At 48.1% G+C, this 14,638-nt stretch overlaps 2 protein-coding genes across 4 annotated transcripts in view; one reads left to right on the forward strand and one right to left on the reverse strand.

Annotated features, from left to right (window-relative positions):
• The window catches only part of maip1 (matrix AAA peptidase interacting protein 1), a 42,366-nt gene extending 41,182 nt beyond the window's left edge, over nt 1-1,184 (reverse strand). The window contains exon 1 of the mRNA XM_085985784.1: nt 776-1,184. Within this exon, the coding sequence (XP_085841910.1) occupies nt 776-1,081 (306 nt within the window). The 5' untranslated portion in view covers nt 1,082-1,184. The remainder of the gene's footprint in view (nt 1-775) is intronic.
• Nucleotides 1,185-8,568: 7,384 nt separating this feature from the next.
• Nucleotides 8,569-14,638, forward strand: part of tyw5 (tRNA-yW synthesizing protein 5) — an 82,451-nt gene continuing 76,381 nt past the window's right edge. The window contains exon 1 of one of the 3 annotated variants that reach the window (XM_085985786.1): nt 8,569-8,719. In XM_085985786.1, coding sequence (XP_085841912.1) covers nt 8,639-8,719 — 81 coding nt within the window. In that variant the 5' untranslated portion in view covers nt 8,569-8,638. The other 2 variants (XM_085985785.1, XM_085985787.1) reach the window with 2 other exon arrangements.

The following is a 14,638-nucleotide window of genomic DNA, read 5'->3' on the forward strand; positions in this document are numbered from 1 at the left end:
AGTCCAGATTGGTTAAGGACAGCAGATTTCCTTCGCTAAAAAGACATTAGTGAACCAAATGTTTTTTTGCAATCTGGTAGTTACCAGATCAATGATCACCATTACTGAGATTACTTATTTATTACAGATTCTTTTTTAATCAACTGAATTTAAAATTCCCCAGCAGTCATGGTGGGATTTGAACTCAATGTCTCTGGATCATTAGTTCAGGCCTCTGGATTACTAGTCCAGAAACAACCCTGTACTGTACCCCATTATTAATTCAAAACATCAATAAGTGCAACTTTTATTCATGGCAGGTTGTTTTTGTAAAATCAACTTTGGACAAAAAGGAATGGACACTGTTCATCTATAGAATTAAATGGGCTCTCACACAATAAGACATCTTTTAACCCTTCAAGTTATGCCAAGTGAAAGTGTCAGATGTTAAACCTCCCTCTGATCTTAAACCATAACATAAGCAGCACTTTTGAATACTTTCACTAATTCAAATTCTATTTTAGGATATATAATTCCAAGAATTCTACTTGCATTTTAGGGATCAGATCGTTTCTTTTTCCATGAAAACAGAAAACCTTGCCTAGATGGGTTGCTCCTTCCTACATTTAGGCAGACCGACTAGATTCTATGTTTTTACAACAAAATTCTGGGATTTTCACAAGTGTTTTTCAGATTACAACCTATAATCTGCTACTTTACCAAAAATCAGTGGCTTTGGCTGTTGAGAATTCAATGTTCCTTTTTGAAGTCGATACTAACCCTGTCCTGTACTCACTTGTTTGGCACCAGCAGCAAACTCATCGAAGCTGAAATCCTGATCAAAATAAGCTCTTATCAAGAAGAAATACATCTTGGTCCGGGCCCAGGTGAAGGGGTTGGGGATGCCGACCACCACCACCTTCTTGCTCGGTTGCGGAGGGTCGCGTTCGGTACTGTAGCATCTAGCCGTGGGAGCGGGCAGCCGAGAGTAAGGCCTCAGGCAGCGCTGCGCCGTGCGAGCGGTGGCGGGGTTCCTGTGAGCCGAGGGCATGGAGACGAGGGCGAACCGAACGAGACTCCAGCGCCGAGCGGACAGCGCCATCTTCACTCGCCCCGCCGACGTCACTCTCCCCGCCCACGTCCCATTGGAGGCGCCGGGTCCTACGTAACAATTACTCCGGGGAGCCCTGCGCACCAGACAAGCAGGACATTCGTGAGAACTATTCCCAGTGAAGGGCTCGCAGTTTATGCAAAGGGTGGGGACACTGCCATGTGTCACTTCTGTTTCACTACCAGATGCACATGATGTGTTGCAAATTTTACAAATTGTTGTTTTAACCTGGATACAAAACCAAAATACTGCAGATGCTGGTTATCTGAAATCAAAACAGAAAATGCTGGAAATACTCAGTCGGTTAGGCAGCATCTGTGGAGAGAGAAACCGAGTTAACGTTTCAGGGCGATTACCTTTCTTACTCTCCACACATGCTGCCTGACATGCTGAGTATTTCCAGCATTTTCTGTTTTTGTTTTAACCTGGAACTCATTATAAAATTGCTCCTCTAATCAACTTACTGGTTACCCAGAAATATTTTCCCAAAGTAAAAAGCATCATAATGTTTAATAGTGCTCACGATAAACTGTGTTGATAATGAATTAATAGTATAGATTTTTTAATTATTGTGTAAACAAATACATTGAGTAGAAAATTTGCTTTGGCGTGGTTGCTATATTCAACACTGATTGTGAATGTGACCAGTAACATACTGTAACAAAGGATAGATAATTCCATGTATCTGTCAGACATTCTTTTCATTTTCTGTGAACTGTATATGGTGTGTAAGATACATTAAAGACTTCCATTATATTCATGTTTTTCTCCTGCTTTGAGTATTTAATTTACCAGTTGCCCTTTTAGTCTTATATATTATAATAAAAGACTTAACATTGGCTGAAGCCAAAGTTAAAATCTGTGTCTTTTGCTAGTTCTGTTAGTTTGTTTGAAAGGATTCTGCAGATTTAAATGTGCATAGTGATATTCTTGGTTAATCAAATCTTTCAGATATGCTGCACTATGTTACTTGTCACCTTTCTTGAAGATGGTCACAATTACGGCATCTCTGAGATCCCCTGGCATGCTCTCCTCCTTCCAGATAAGAGAAATGAGTTCATGAATTCGCGCCAGTAGTGCTTCTCCGCCATGCTTTAGTGCCTCGGCAGGGATTCCATCTGCTCCTGAGGCCTTGTTGTTCTTCAGTTGTCGGATGGCCTTTTCAACCTCATGCTGGGCTGGGGTTGTGCTGAGATGGTGGCGGGTAGCATACTGCGGGATGGAGTTGAGGACACTCGCGTCGAAGACAGAGTCTCGGTTAAGGAGATCTTCGAAGTGCTCCTTCCAGCAGGCACTGACTGCCTCCCTGTCCTTGATAAGTACCTCTCCGTTCTTGGCCCGCACTGGTAGGGTAGGATCTTGGGTGCTTGAGCCGTAGGCGGTCTTGACTGCGCTAAAGAATCCACGCACGTCGTGGTTGTCGGCTAGCTGCTGCATCTCCTGCACTTTCTCCACCCAACACCTGTTCTTTAGGTCGTGAGTTTTTTGTTGGACCTCGGCCTTCAGACGTCTGTAGAGCTGCTTTCTTGCTCTCGAGTTGCGTTGCTGTTTCCAGATCAGGAATGCCTTGCGCTTGCGACTTATTAGCTCCTGGATCTCCTGGTCATTCTCATCGAACCAGTCTTGGTGTTTCCTGGTCGAGTGACTGAGCGTCTCTTCACAGGTGCTGATTATGGAGGCCTTGAGTGCAGACCAGGTGCTGTGGACACTCTGTGTCTCTGAGTCACTGGGAGTCGTCAGGTTGTTTGTGAGGCGCAGGCTGAATAGGGCTTTCTTAGCGGGGTCTTCGAGTGCTTCAGCGTTGATTTTCCTGCGGCATTGTTTCTGTTGCTGCTGCTGTTTTGGGGCTACATTGATGGAGATGACAGCGGATTAGACGGTGGTCTGTCCAGCAGTCGACAGCTCCTGTCATGGCGCGGGTGATGCGGATGTCCTTGCAGTCCCTCGCTCGGACGATGACGTAGTCCAGCAGATGCCAGTGCTTGGAGCGAGGGTGCTGCCATGAAGCTTTGTACTTGTCTTTCTGCCGGAACAAGGTGTTGGTTATGACAAGGCCATGTTCTAAGCATTTCATCAGGAGGAGGGTACCGTTGGAGTTGGCTTTCCCTACCCCCTCTCTGCTGATCACACCTCCCCAGAGGTCTGTGTCCTTTCCAACTCTGGCGTTAAAGTTGCCAAGGAGAATCAGCTTGTCGCCCTTTGGGACTCGGGACAGGGATTGTTCGAGGCTGGAGTAGAATTCCTCTTTGGTCTAGTCTGTGGCTTCCAGTGTTGGGGCGTACGCACTGATGACCGTAGCGCACTGGTTCCGGGCTAGGGTGAGCCGAAGAGTCATGAGGCGCTCGTTTATACCGCTAGGAGAGTCTCTGAGACGCCCAACCAGTTCATTTTTATGGCGAAGCCTACCCCATGGAGGCGGCGTTCTTCTTCAGGTTTGCCTTTCCAGAAGAAGGTGTAACCACCACCTTGCTCCTTGAGCTGGCCTTCCCCTGCCCGTCAGGTCTCACTTAGGGCGGCGATGTCAATGTCGAAACGTCTGCGCTCCCGGGCAACGATAGCAGTACGGCGTTCTGGTCTGTCACTGTTGGGGTTGTCCATGAGGGCCCTGACGTTCCAGGTCCCGAACTTCATTTTAAAGGGTGGAAGATGCCTGTGCATGAATTCTTTTAACGTGGGGTGGCCGTTGCACACCAGCTACCACACGGGCTTGACAGAGCAAGGTCTTGGTCCAATGACAAGGGGATCCAAGACGATTGAAGACCAGGCTCTGCTACAATGGCCTAGCACACACACACAAACATACTGCAACTGTCCTCCTCCCTCCTTCCTGCAGGCCCTCTCTGCCTGGGTTTCGTAGGATGCATTGTGGTCCTCCCGACCTTGCTGTTGGCCCGTGCCGCACTTTCCCGGGCCCCGACCCCACTGCTGGTCCATGCTGCACCACTCCTGAGCCTTGACCTCGCTGCTGGGCTCGTCCTCGCTCATGGGTCCTGGCCTCGGACATGAGTGATGTTGTCTCTCAGGATTAAATTAGCACTGATATTCTCGCGATCCCTGGCCCCAAGTTCCACTCGCGATCCACTCGTCGCTAGATCACTAGTCCAGTGGAGAAGTGTAGTCTTGATGGCAGAGAGGTCTGGGAATTTGGAAGCTAAGTTTAAGTGAAGAGCCAGTGCTCACTGATGAGAACAAAGAACAGGCATGGTCGGGGGATAGAAACATAGAAGATAGGAGCAGGAGTAGGCCATTCGGCCCCTCGAGATTGCTCTGCCATTCAATGAGATCATGGCTGATCATCCAAATTCAGTACCCTGTCCCTGCCTTCTCCCCATATCCCTTGATCCCTTTAGCCTTAAATATATCCAACTCCTTCATGAATATATTTAATGAATTGGCCTCCACTGCCTTCTGTGGTAGAGAATTCCACAGGTTCACCACTCTCTGGGTGAAGAAATTCCTCCTCATCTCTGTCCTAAATGGCTTACCCCTTATCCTTAGACTGTGACCCCTGGTTCTGGACTCCCCGGCCATCGGGAACATCCTTCCTGCATCCAGTCTGTCCAGTCCTGTTAGAATTTTATAAGTTTCAATGAGATCCCCTCTCATTCTTCTAAACTCCAGTGAGTATAAGCCCAGTCGACCCAATCTCTCCTCATACGTCATTCCTGCCATCCCAGGTATCAGTCTGGTGAATCTTCGCTGCACTCCCTCCATGACAAGAACATCCTTCCTCAGATAAGGCGACCAAAACTGCACACAATACTCAAGGTGTGGTCTCACCAAGGCCCTGTACAACTGCAGCAAGACATCCTTGTTCTTGTACTCGAACCCTCTCGCTACGAAGGCCAACATACCATTTGCCTTCTTAACCGCCTGCTGCACCTGCATGCTTACCTTCAGCGACTGGTACACAAGGACACCCAGGTCTCGTTGCACTTCCCCTTCTCCCAATCTATTGCCATTCAGATAATAATCTGCCTTCCTGTTTTTGCCACCAAAATGGATAACCTCGCATTTATCCACATTATACTGCATCTGCCATGCTTCTGCCCAATCACCCAACCTGTCCAAATGGGCAGTAAGCTCAGGTAACTTTAACCTTGCAGCTTGAACTTGCAGTTAAAATGCACCCACTATTAAGAGCCAGGGGAACTTAAACAGCAGAAGAGAGGAGACTGGGGAGAAAGAGTAAAGGATGGCAAAGGAGCTCCCTAGGGAGCTGCCAGCCCAGGAGCCATCTTGTATATTATATCATCGCAAGAATCCTCCTCAATTGCCTTCTCCCAGTGGCTGAAGAGCTCCTCCCAGAGTCTCAATGCGGATTCCGCCCACTAATGGACATGATCTGCACCGCACGCCAATTACATGAGAAATGCAGGGAACAGCGCCAACCGCTGTACATGGCATTCTTTGACCTCACAAACGTCTTTGACACGGTCAACCTTGAGGGATTATGAAGTGTCCTCCTCAAACTCGGCTGCCCTCAAGTTTGTCACCATCCTCCGCCTGCTTCACGATGACATGCAAGCCATGATCCTTACCAACGGTTCCACCACAGACCCAATTCATGTACGCACCAGGGTCAAGCAAGGCTGTGTCATCGCACCAACGCTCTTCTCGATCTTCCTTGCGGCAATGCTCCATCTCACCCTCAGTAAGCTCCCTGCTGGAGTGGAGCTAATTTACATAACAAACGAGAAACTGTTCAACCTCCGTCACCTCCAGTCCAGATCCAAGGTCGTCCCTTCCTCTGTTGTCGAATTACATTATGCAGATGACGCTTGCATCTGCAGACACTCGGAGGTCGAACTCCAAACCATTGTTAACACCTTCACCGAAGCGTACGAGAGCATGGGCCGCACACTAAACATCCGTAAGACAAAGGTCCTCTACCAACCTGCCCCCGCCACAAAGTACTGCCCCCCCGATTATCAAAATCCACGACAAGGCCTTGGACAACGTGGACCACTTTCCATACCTCGGGAGCCTACTGTCAACAAGGGCAGACACCGATGATGAAGTCCAACACCGCCTTCAATGTGCCAGTGCAGCCTTCGATCGCCTGAGGAAGAGAGTGTTTGAAGACCAGGACCTCAAACCCGGCACCAAGCTCATGGTCTACAGAGCAGTAGTGATACCCTCCCTCCTGTATGCCTCAGAGACATGGACCATGTACAGCAGGCACCTCAAAGCACTGGAGATGTACCACCAACGCTGCCTCCGCAAGATCCTGCAAATCCATTGGCAGGATAGGCGCACCAACGTCAGTGTTCTTGCTCAGGTCAACATCCCCAGCATCGAAGCTTTGACCATGCTCGATCAGCTCCGATGGACGGGTCACATCGTCCGCATGCCCGATACGAGACTCCCAAAACAAGCGCTCTACTCGGAGCTCTGGCATGGCAAGAGAGCCCCAGGTGGGCAGAGGAAACGCTTCAAGGACACCCTCAAAGCCTCCTTGAAAAAGTGCAACATCCCCACCGACACCTGGGAATCCCTGGCCCAAGTCCATACAAAGTGGAGAAACATCCGGGAAGGCGCCGAATACCTCGAGTCTCTTCACCGGGAGCAAGCAGAAGCCAAGCGCAAACAGCGGAAGTAGCGCACGTCAACCCAAGCACCCCACCCACTCGCCCCTTCAACCACCGTCTGCCCCACCTGTGACAGAGACTGTAGGTCCCGCATTGGACTCATCAGTCACCTGACAACTAATTTTTAATGTGGAAGCAAGTCATCTTCGGTTCCGAGGGACTGCCTAAGAAGAAGACGATATTACTGGAACTGCATCCTAATCATCACAGAAGCACATTGGATTGTTCTTTCTCATTCTTACAAAGGAGACTATTTTAGTGACAGCCTGTCTCTGCTTTCCCCGGGTTACCCAGCAAATGTTGCTGTCTCTCATTTTTAGCTCTGTTTGTCCCTTTCTTTCTGGGTTTTAGCCCCTTTCTCTCTAGGTTTTAGTTCTATCTGTGTAACTCTGTGGATTTAGCCCTGTCGGTATCTTTCTCGCTCTCTGAGCTTTAGGTGTTTATATATGTGTGTCTCTCTCCCTGGGGTTTCACCCTCTCTTTGTGTGTGTCTCTCCCCCTGCCCCTGGTTTTAGCCCTTTCCGTTTCTCTCTCCCAGGTTTAGTCCCCTGTCTGTCTGTGTATCTCTCTCCCAGGGTTTAGCTCCCTGTCTGTATGTCTCTCTCCCAGGGTTTAGCCCCCTGTCTGTGTGTCTCTCTCCCAGGGTTAAGCTCCCTGTCTGTGTGTCCCTCTTTTGGTAGGACCAGTCAAAAATAAACAAATAGACTGTAACTAATAAAACTTTAAATAATCCTTAGTAAATCAAATTAAAATTTGGTTATCCAATCCAATTATGCACTCCAGTCCCCGCGGCGCCCACCGGTCACGGAAGTGCTCAAGCGCGTCGGCGGACACCGCGTGCTCCATCTCCAGGGCCACCCGGGCGCGAACATGGCCGCGGAAGAGAGGGAGGCAATCTGGCCGGACGACCCCCTCGACCGCCCGCTGCCTGGACCAATTGATGGCTTTTTTAGCCAGGCCCAGGAGCAGACCCACGAGGAGGTCCTCCAACCTTCCCGCTCCCCTCCGCACCGGGTGACCGTAGATCAAGAGCGTGGGACTGAAGTGCAACCAAAAATCGAGGAGCAGCCCCTTCAAATAATGGAAGAGGGGCTGCAACCTCTCACATTCAACATATATGTGAAACACAGACTCCTCCAGGCCCTGTCTGTGTGTCTCTCTCCCAGGAACTGTCTGTGTCTCCCTCCCAGGATCTGTTTGTGTCTGTATCTCATTCCCAGAAACTGTCCGTGTGGCTCTCTCCCAGGATCTGTCTGTTTCTCTCAGGATCTGCCTGTGTGTCTCTTTCCCAGGATCTGTCTGTCAGTGTATCTCTCTCCCAGGCTCTGTCTGTGTATCTCTCTCCCAGGACCTGTCTGTCTGTGTATCTCTCTCCTAGGATCTGTCTGTCTGTGTCTCTCTCCCAGGATCTGTCTGTCTGTGTCTCTCTCCCAGGATTTGTCTGTGTGTCTCTCTGAGGATCTGCCTGTGTGTCTCTTTCCCAGAATCTCTCTGTGTCTCTCTCCCAGGATCTGCCTGTATGTCTCTCTCCCAGGATCTGCCTGTGTGTCTGTGGCTCTCTCCCAGAATTTCCTGTGTGTCTGTGTTTCTCTCCCAGGATCTGCCTGTGTGTCTGTGGCTCTCTCCCAGGATTTCCTGTGTGTCTGTGTTTCTCTCCCAGGATCTGTCTGTGTGTCTGTGTCTCTCTCCCAGGATCTGTCTGTGTCTCTTTCCCAGAATCTGTCTGTGTGTCTGTGTCTCTTTCACAGGATCTGCCTGTGTGTCTTTCACAGGATCTGCCTGTGTGTCTGTGTCTCTTTCTCAGGATCTGCCTGTGTTTCTCTCTCAGAATTTGTCTGTGTCTCTCTCCCAGGATCTGTCTGTGTGGCTCTCCGGGCCCGGGGGGTTGCAGTTTTCCGCGGACCAGCCTCAGTTGCGATGGAAACGCTCGGTGCGGTTCCTGTTGTTGGTTTACAGCATGGATTGCCAGAGAAAAGCTGCGGTCGCCGTACACGGAAATGTCGATAAAGAGGCGTTTTTACGCGAGATTTACCCGCTGGTAAGCAGGGCCCACAGGCCTTCCCTTCAACTCCCCCGCGGTTGCTGCAAACAGGCGGCCGGCCGCTCACAGGATGGAATTGGCCGAAATCCCGGGCAAACCGGTCAGCTTGGAACTTTCACAAACCAATAAAAGTTTCAGATCTTCTGAACCTTTAATGTCAAAACTCCCGCTCTTAGTGTCCAGTTTTTTAATACAACTTTAAGCCGTTTCATTGAGGGAAATGGAAATTGTGAGTAAATTTGCTGAAATTGACTATTCCAATGCACTCCTGCCTGCCCTCCCACGCTCTACCCTCCTTAAACTGGAGCTCATCCAAAACTCGGCTGCCCCTGTCCTAACTCACACCAAGTCCTGTTCACCCATCACTGCTGACCTATACTGGCTCCCGGTTAAGCAATGCCTTGATTTTAAAATCCTCATCCTTGTTTTCAAATCCCTCCATGGCCTCGCTCCTCCCTATCTCTGTAATCTCCAGCCCTACAACCCTTCGAGATACCTGTGCTCCTCCAATTCTGGCCTTTTGAGCATCACTAATTATAATCGCTCCACCATTGGTGGCCGTGCCTTCAGCTGCCAAGGCCCTGAGCTCTGGAATTCCCTCCCTAAACCTCTCTACCTCTCTTTCCTCATTTAAGACGCTCCTTAAAACTTACCACTTTGACCAAACTGTCCTGATATCTCCTTCTGTGGCTTGGTGTCAAAAATGTTTTTATTGATATCACTTGTTAAATGTCTTGGGATGTTTTGCGGTGTTAAAGGCGCTATATAAATACAAGTTGTTTTGTTGCAATGCAGGGAGTAAATTCTAATTATTTTAATGTTAAGATTTGATTACATTTGAGAATTAAGCTTCTTGTCAGAATGTGGATTTTCATTTAGATGGTTAAAGGGAGTTTTCTGTCTACAGTATTGAACAGTTTGTACCAAAAATGATGTTGGTTGCTGTGATGTTGAAACTGCAGCACAAGCATTTACATTATGGTTTGCATTTTTTACTTTAACAGAAACTAAAACATCTGTAACAGCAGGTACAATCTGTATCGTGGTTGTCTAATCTTATCACTAATTTTCCTTATTCCATCCTCTGTTTACTGTGATGGCATTTCCTGTTGGCTAAAAGTTCCTGCAAAGCTTTATGTATTTTGAATAATATTTCACTGACAAGTTTATCTTCTGCTGCTGGAGATGCCGTGCCAGTATTCAGACATTTTTGTCTTTGTGGCTGATATGGAGCCTGGAGGGTCACATGTAAAGTTTACATTAATGTTCCCATTAAGTTACATATGTCTCAAGCTACAGATACTAACAGATGTTCGTGTTCTGATTTTTTGATTTAAACACTGACGTGGGGTGCTCATTTGCTGTATGTGCGTGGTGCTCTGTGACTTTCCTGTATGTGTGTGTGTGTGTGTGCGCGTAGGTTGGGCTGCAAACTCATGGAGCTCCGCACTGCCTGCTGCAACTTTTGTAAGTTTAACATGTTTTAGTTAGTTAGTAAAACATTGATAATTTTTCTAACAACGCATGGTTTCGACTACTCTCTAAAGAGGTCTTGACACATGGTGACAGCAGTGGCAGTGATTGTTTAAAATAACTTTCACTTTTGATGGACATATTGACGGCCTGCACGACTTTAAAAAAGTTACTCGACAACTACAGTGTGTTCACGATGGCGTCAGGGTATGCTCTACCACCACCTTCAGCTCTCGCCATCCATGACACTAATGCTTCAGAAAAGTGGAAGAGATTCGAGCGAGCCTGGAATAACTACACACTTGCAACAGAGCTCGACCAGAAGCTGGAACGAGTGCAAGTAGCGACACTTCTAACGGCGATAGGGGAAGAATCTCATGAAGTCTACCCCACGTGGTCGGACTGGGCCGAAGCTGGAGACAGAGACAAGATGGCGCCGTTGCTGACGAAGTTCTCTCCGTACTGCCAACCATGCAAGAACATTCCTTTTGAGAGATACAAGTTCAACAGGAGAATATAAGAAATTAGAGAAACATATGACCAGTATCGTACAGCGGCAGCAGTGGGAGCGGCGGCAGAATTCGAGAGTGACGTCACAGTACAGAAAGTGACGCCGGTGCAGGGGAAGAAGCTGATTGGTGAGTACTTTTTTTTTCTTCAATTTTAAGTTTATTTCTTTTAAGGTAATTCATAGTTAAGGTAGTTCGGGAGAGCGTGAATCCGAGAGTTTAAATTTGAGGTAAGAGTTTTTTAATTAAAAGTATGGCAGGGGACCTCAGTCTCGTGCGTTGCACGGCTTGCAGCATGTGAGAATTCCTAGACGCTTCTTGCAGTCAGGATGACCACATGTGCAGTAAGTGCCAACAGTTTGGTCAACTTGAGATCCGGATTTCGGAGCTCGAGCATCAGCTGGAGGCACTGCGGTTACGTGAATAGCACGTTTTTAGACGCGGTCACCCTGCAGCTTAAGAAAGAGCCGTCAGAGAGGGAATGGGAGACCACCAGTCAGAAGAAGGGGGGCAGGCAAGTAGTCAGGAAAGCCCCAGAGCGCATCTCACTCAACAACCGTTTTTCTGTGTTGGAAAACGGTGAAAGTGACGGTTCCTCTGGGGAGTGCAGCCAGAGCCAAGTTCACGGCACTGTGGGTGGCTCAGCTGCTCAAGGTGGGAGGAGTAAGAGTGGAAAGGCAACAGTGGTAGGAGATTCAATAGTGAGGGGTGCAGACAGGTGTTTCTGCGGCCGCAGACATGACTCCAGGATGGTATGTTGCCTCCCTGGTGCTAGAGTCAAGGATGTCACTGAACAGTTGCAGGAAATTCTGAAGGGGGAAGGCGAACAGTCAGAGGTCATGGTTCACATTGATACCAACGACATAGGTAGAAAGAGGGATGAGGTCCTGCAACAAGAATTTAGGGAGCTAGGTAGCGGATTAAAAAACAGGACCTCAAAGGTTGTAATCTCTGGATTACTCCCGGTGCCACGTGCTGGTGAGTATAGGAATAGGAGGATAGAGCAGATGAATGCGTGGCTAAAGAGTTGGTGCAGGAGGGAGGGCCTGTACAAATCGGACGGGTTGCACCTGAACCGGAACGGGACCAACATCCTTGCGGGGAGGTTTGCTAGTGCTGTTGGGGGGGTTGTAAACTAACTTGGCAGGGGGGATGGGATACGGAGTGGAGCTATAGTAGGGGGTGATGCACAGCCAAATATAGAGGAAAAAAACAAGGCAGTCTGGAAGGCAGAGCAAATATGTAATGGCACAAGGGAGTATGGCAAAGCTGGATGGCATTTATTTTAATGCAAGGAGTCTTGCAAGTAAGGCAGATGAATTGAAGGTGTTGATGAACACATGGGAGTATGATATTGTTGCTATCACAGAGACATGGTTGAGGGAGGGGTAGGACTGGCAGCTTAATATTCCGGGGTATAGAATCTTCAGGCGAGACAGAGGGGGGGTGTAAAAGAGGAGGGGGTGTCGCAATATTAATCAAGGAGTCAATTACTGCAGTAAGGAGGGATGATATCTTAGCAGGTTCCTCTACTGAGGCCATATGGGTAGAACTTAAAAACAAAAGGGGGGCAAGCACTTTGCTGTGAGTGTACTATAGTCCCCCAAACAGTCAGGGGGAGATAGAGGAACAGATATGTAGAGAAGTGTAGAAATAATAGGGTAATAATAGTGGGGGATTTCAACTTCCCCAATATTAACTGGGATAGTCAGAGTGTGAAAGGCTTAGAGGGTGCAGAATTCTTAAAGTGCATCCAGGAGAGCTTTTTGAGCCAGCATATCGAAAGTCCTATAAGAGAGGGGGCGGTACTGGACCTAATTCTAGGGAATGTAGCCGGGCAAGTGGTAGAAGTGTCAGTAGGAGAGCATTTTGGTGACAGTGACCATAATTCAGTGAGATTTAAGGTAGTCATGGAAAAGGACAAAGATGGACTGGAAATAAAGGTTCTAAATTGGGGGAAGGCCGATTTTAATATGATAAGGCAGGAGCTGGCCAAAGTGGACTGGGATTAGCTACTTGTAGGAAAATCCACATCAGAGCAGTGGGAGTCATTCAGAAAAGAAAGAGAGAGAGTACAATGGCAACATGTTCCTGTAAAGGTCAAGGGTGGGACCAACAAGCCCAGGGAACCCTGGATGTCAAGGGATATACGAGAATGGATTAGGAAAAAAGGGAGGCTTTTGGCAGATACAAAGGACTAAAAACAGTGGAAGCCCTAGAGGAGTATAGAAAGTGCAGGGGGTACTTAAAAAAAGAAATTAGGAGAGCGAAGAGGGGGCATGAAGAAACACTGGCGGGCAAAATAAAGGAAAATCCCATGGCGTTTTATAAGTATATTAAGGGCAAGAGGATAACCAGGGAAAGAGTAGGTCCCATTAGGGACCAAAGTGGCAATCTGTGTGTGGAGCCAGAAGATGTAGCTGAGATTTTAAATGAATATTTTGCATCTGTGTTCACTATGGAGAAGGACAATGTAGGCATAGAAATCAGGCAGGGGGATTGTGATATACTTGAACATATTAGCATTGAGAGGGAGGAGGTACTAGCGGTTTTAGTGGGCTTAAAAGTGGATAAATCCCCAGGCCCAGACGAGATGTGTCCCAGGCTGCTGTGAGGCAAGGGAGGAGATTGCAGGGGCTCTGACACAAGTCTTCAGAACCTCTCTGGCCACAGGGGAGGTGCCAGAGGACTGGAGGACAGCTAACGTAGTACCATTATTCAAGAAGGGTAGTAGGGATAAACCATGGAATTACAGGCCAGTGAGTCTAACATCAGTGGTAGGGAAATTATTGGAAAAAATTCTGAGGGACAGAATTAGTCTCCACTTGGAGAGGCAAGGATTAATCAAGGATAGTCAGCATGGCTTTGTCAGGGGGAGATCATGTCTAACCAATTTGATTGAATTTTTTGAGGGGGTGACTAGGTGTGTGGATGAGGGTAGGGCAGTTGATGTAGTCTACATGGACTTCAGTAAGGCTTTTGACAAAGTCCCACATGGGAAACTGGTCAAGAAGGTAAGAGCCCATGGGATCCAGGGCAATTTGGCACATTGGATCCAAAATTGGCTTAGTAGCAGGAGGCAGAGGGTGATGGCCGAAGGTTGTTTTTGTGACTGGAAGCCTGTGTCCCGTGGTGTACTGCAGGGATCCCTTGTTTGTAGTGTACATTAATGATTTAGATATGAATGTAGGAGGTATGATCAGTAAGTTCGCAGATGACACAAAAATTGGTGGACCTCAGGCTACAGGACGATATAGACGGGTTGGTTAGATGGGCAGAACAGTGGCAAATGGAATTTAACCCTGAAAAGTGTGAGGTGATGCATTTTGGGAGGACTAACAAGGCAAGGGAATACACAATGAATGGTAGGACCCTAGGAAGGACAGAGGATCAGAGGGACCTTGGTGTGCATGTACATAGATCCCTGAAGGCAGCAGGACAGGTAGATAAGGTGGTTAAGAAGGCATATGGGATACTTGCCTTCATTAGCCGAGGCATAGAATATAAGAGCAGGGAGGTTATGATGGAGCTGTACAAAACGCTAGTTAGGCCACAGCTGGAATACTGTGTGCAGTTCTGGTCGCCACACTATAGGAAGGATGTGATTGCATTGGAGAGGGTGCAGAGGAGATTCATCAGGATGTTACCTGGGCTGGAGCGTTTCAGCTATGAAGAGAGATTGGACAGGCTGGGGTTGTTTTCCTTAGAGCAGAGAAGGCTGAGCGGGGACATGATTGAGGTGTACAAAATTATGAGGGGCATAGATAGAAAGACATTTTTCCCCTTAGTAGAGGGGTCAATAACCAGGGGGCATAGTTTCAAGGTAACGGGCAGGAGGTTTAGAGGGGATTTGAGGAAAAACTTTTTCACCCAGAGGGTGGTTGGAATCTGGAACTCATTGCCTGAAAGGGTGGTAGAAGCAGGAACCCTCACA

The sequence above is a fragment of the Somniosus microcephalus genome, chromosome 4 (assembly GCF_052327205.1).
Source record: "Somniosus microcephalus isolate GS21.2 chromosome 4, FLI_Smic_1.0, whole genome shotgun sequence".
Classification (NCBI taxonomy): domain Eukaryota; kingdom Metazoa; phylum Chordata; class Chondrichthyes; order Squaliformes; family Somniosidae; genus Somniosus; species Somniosus microcephalus.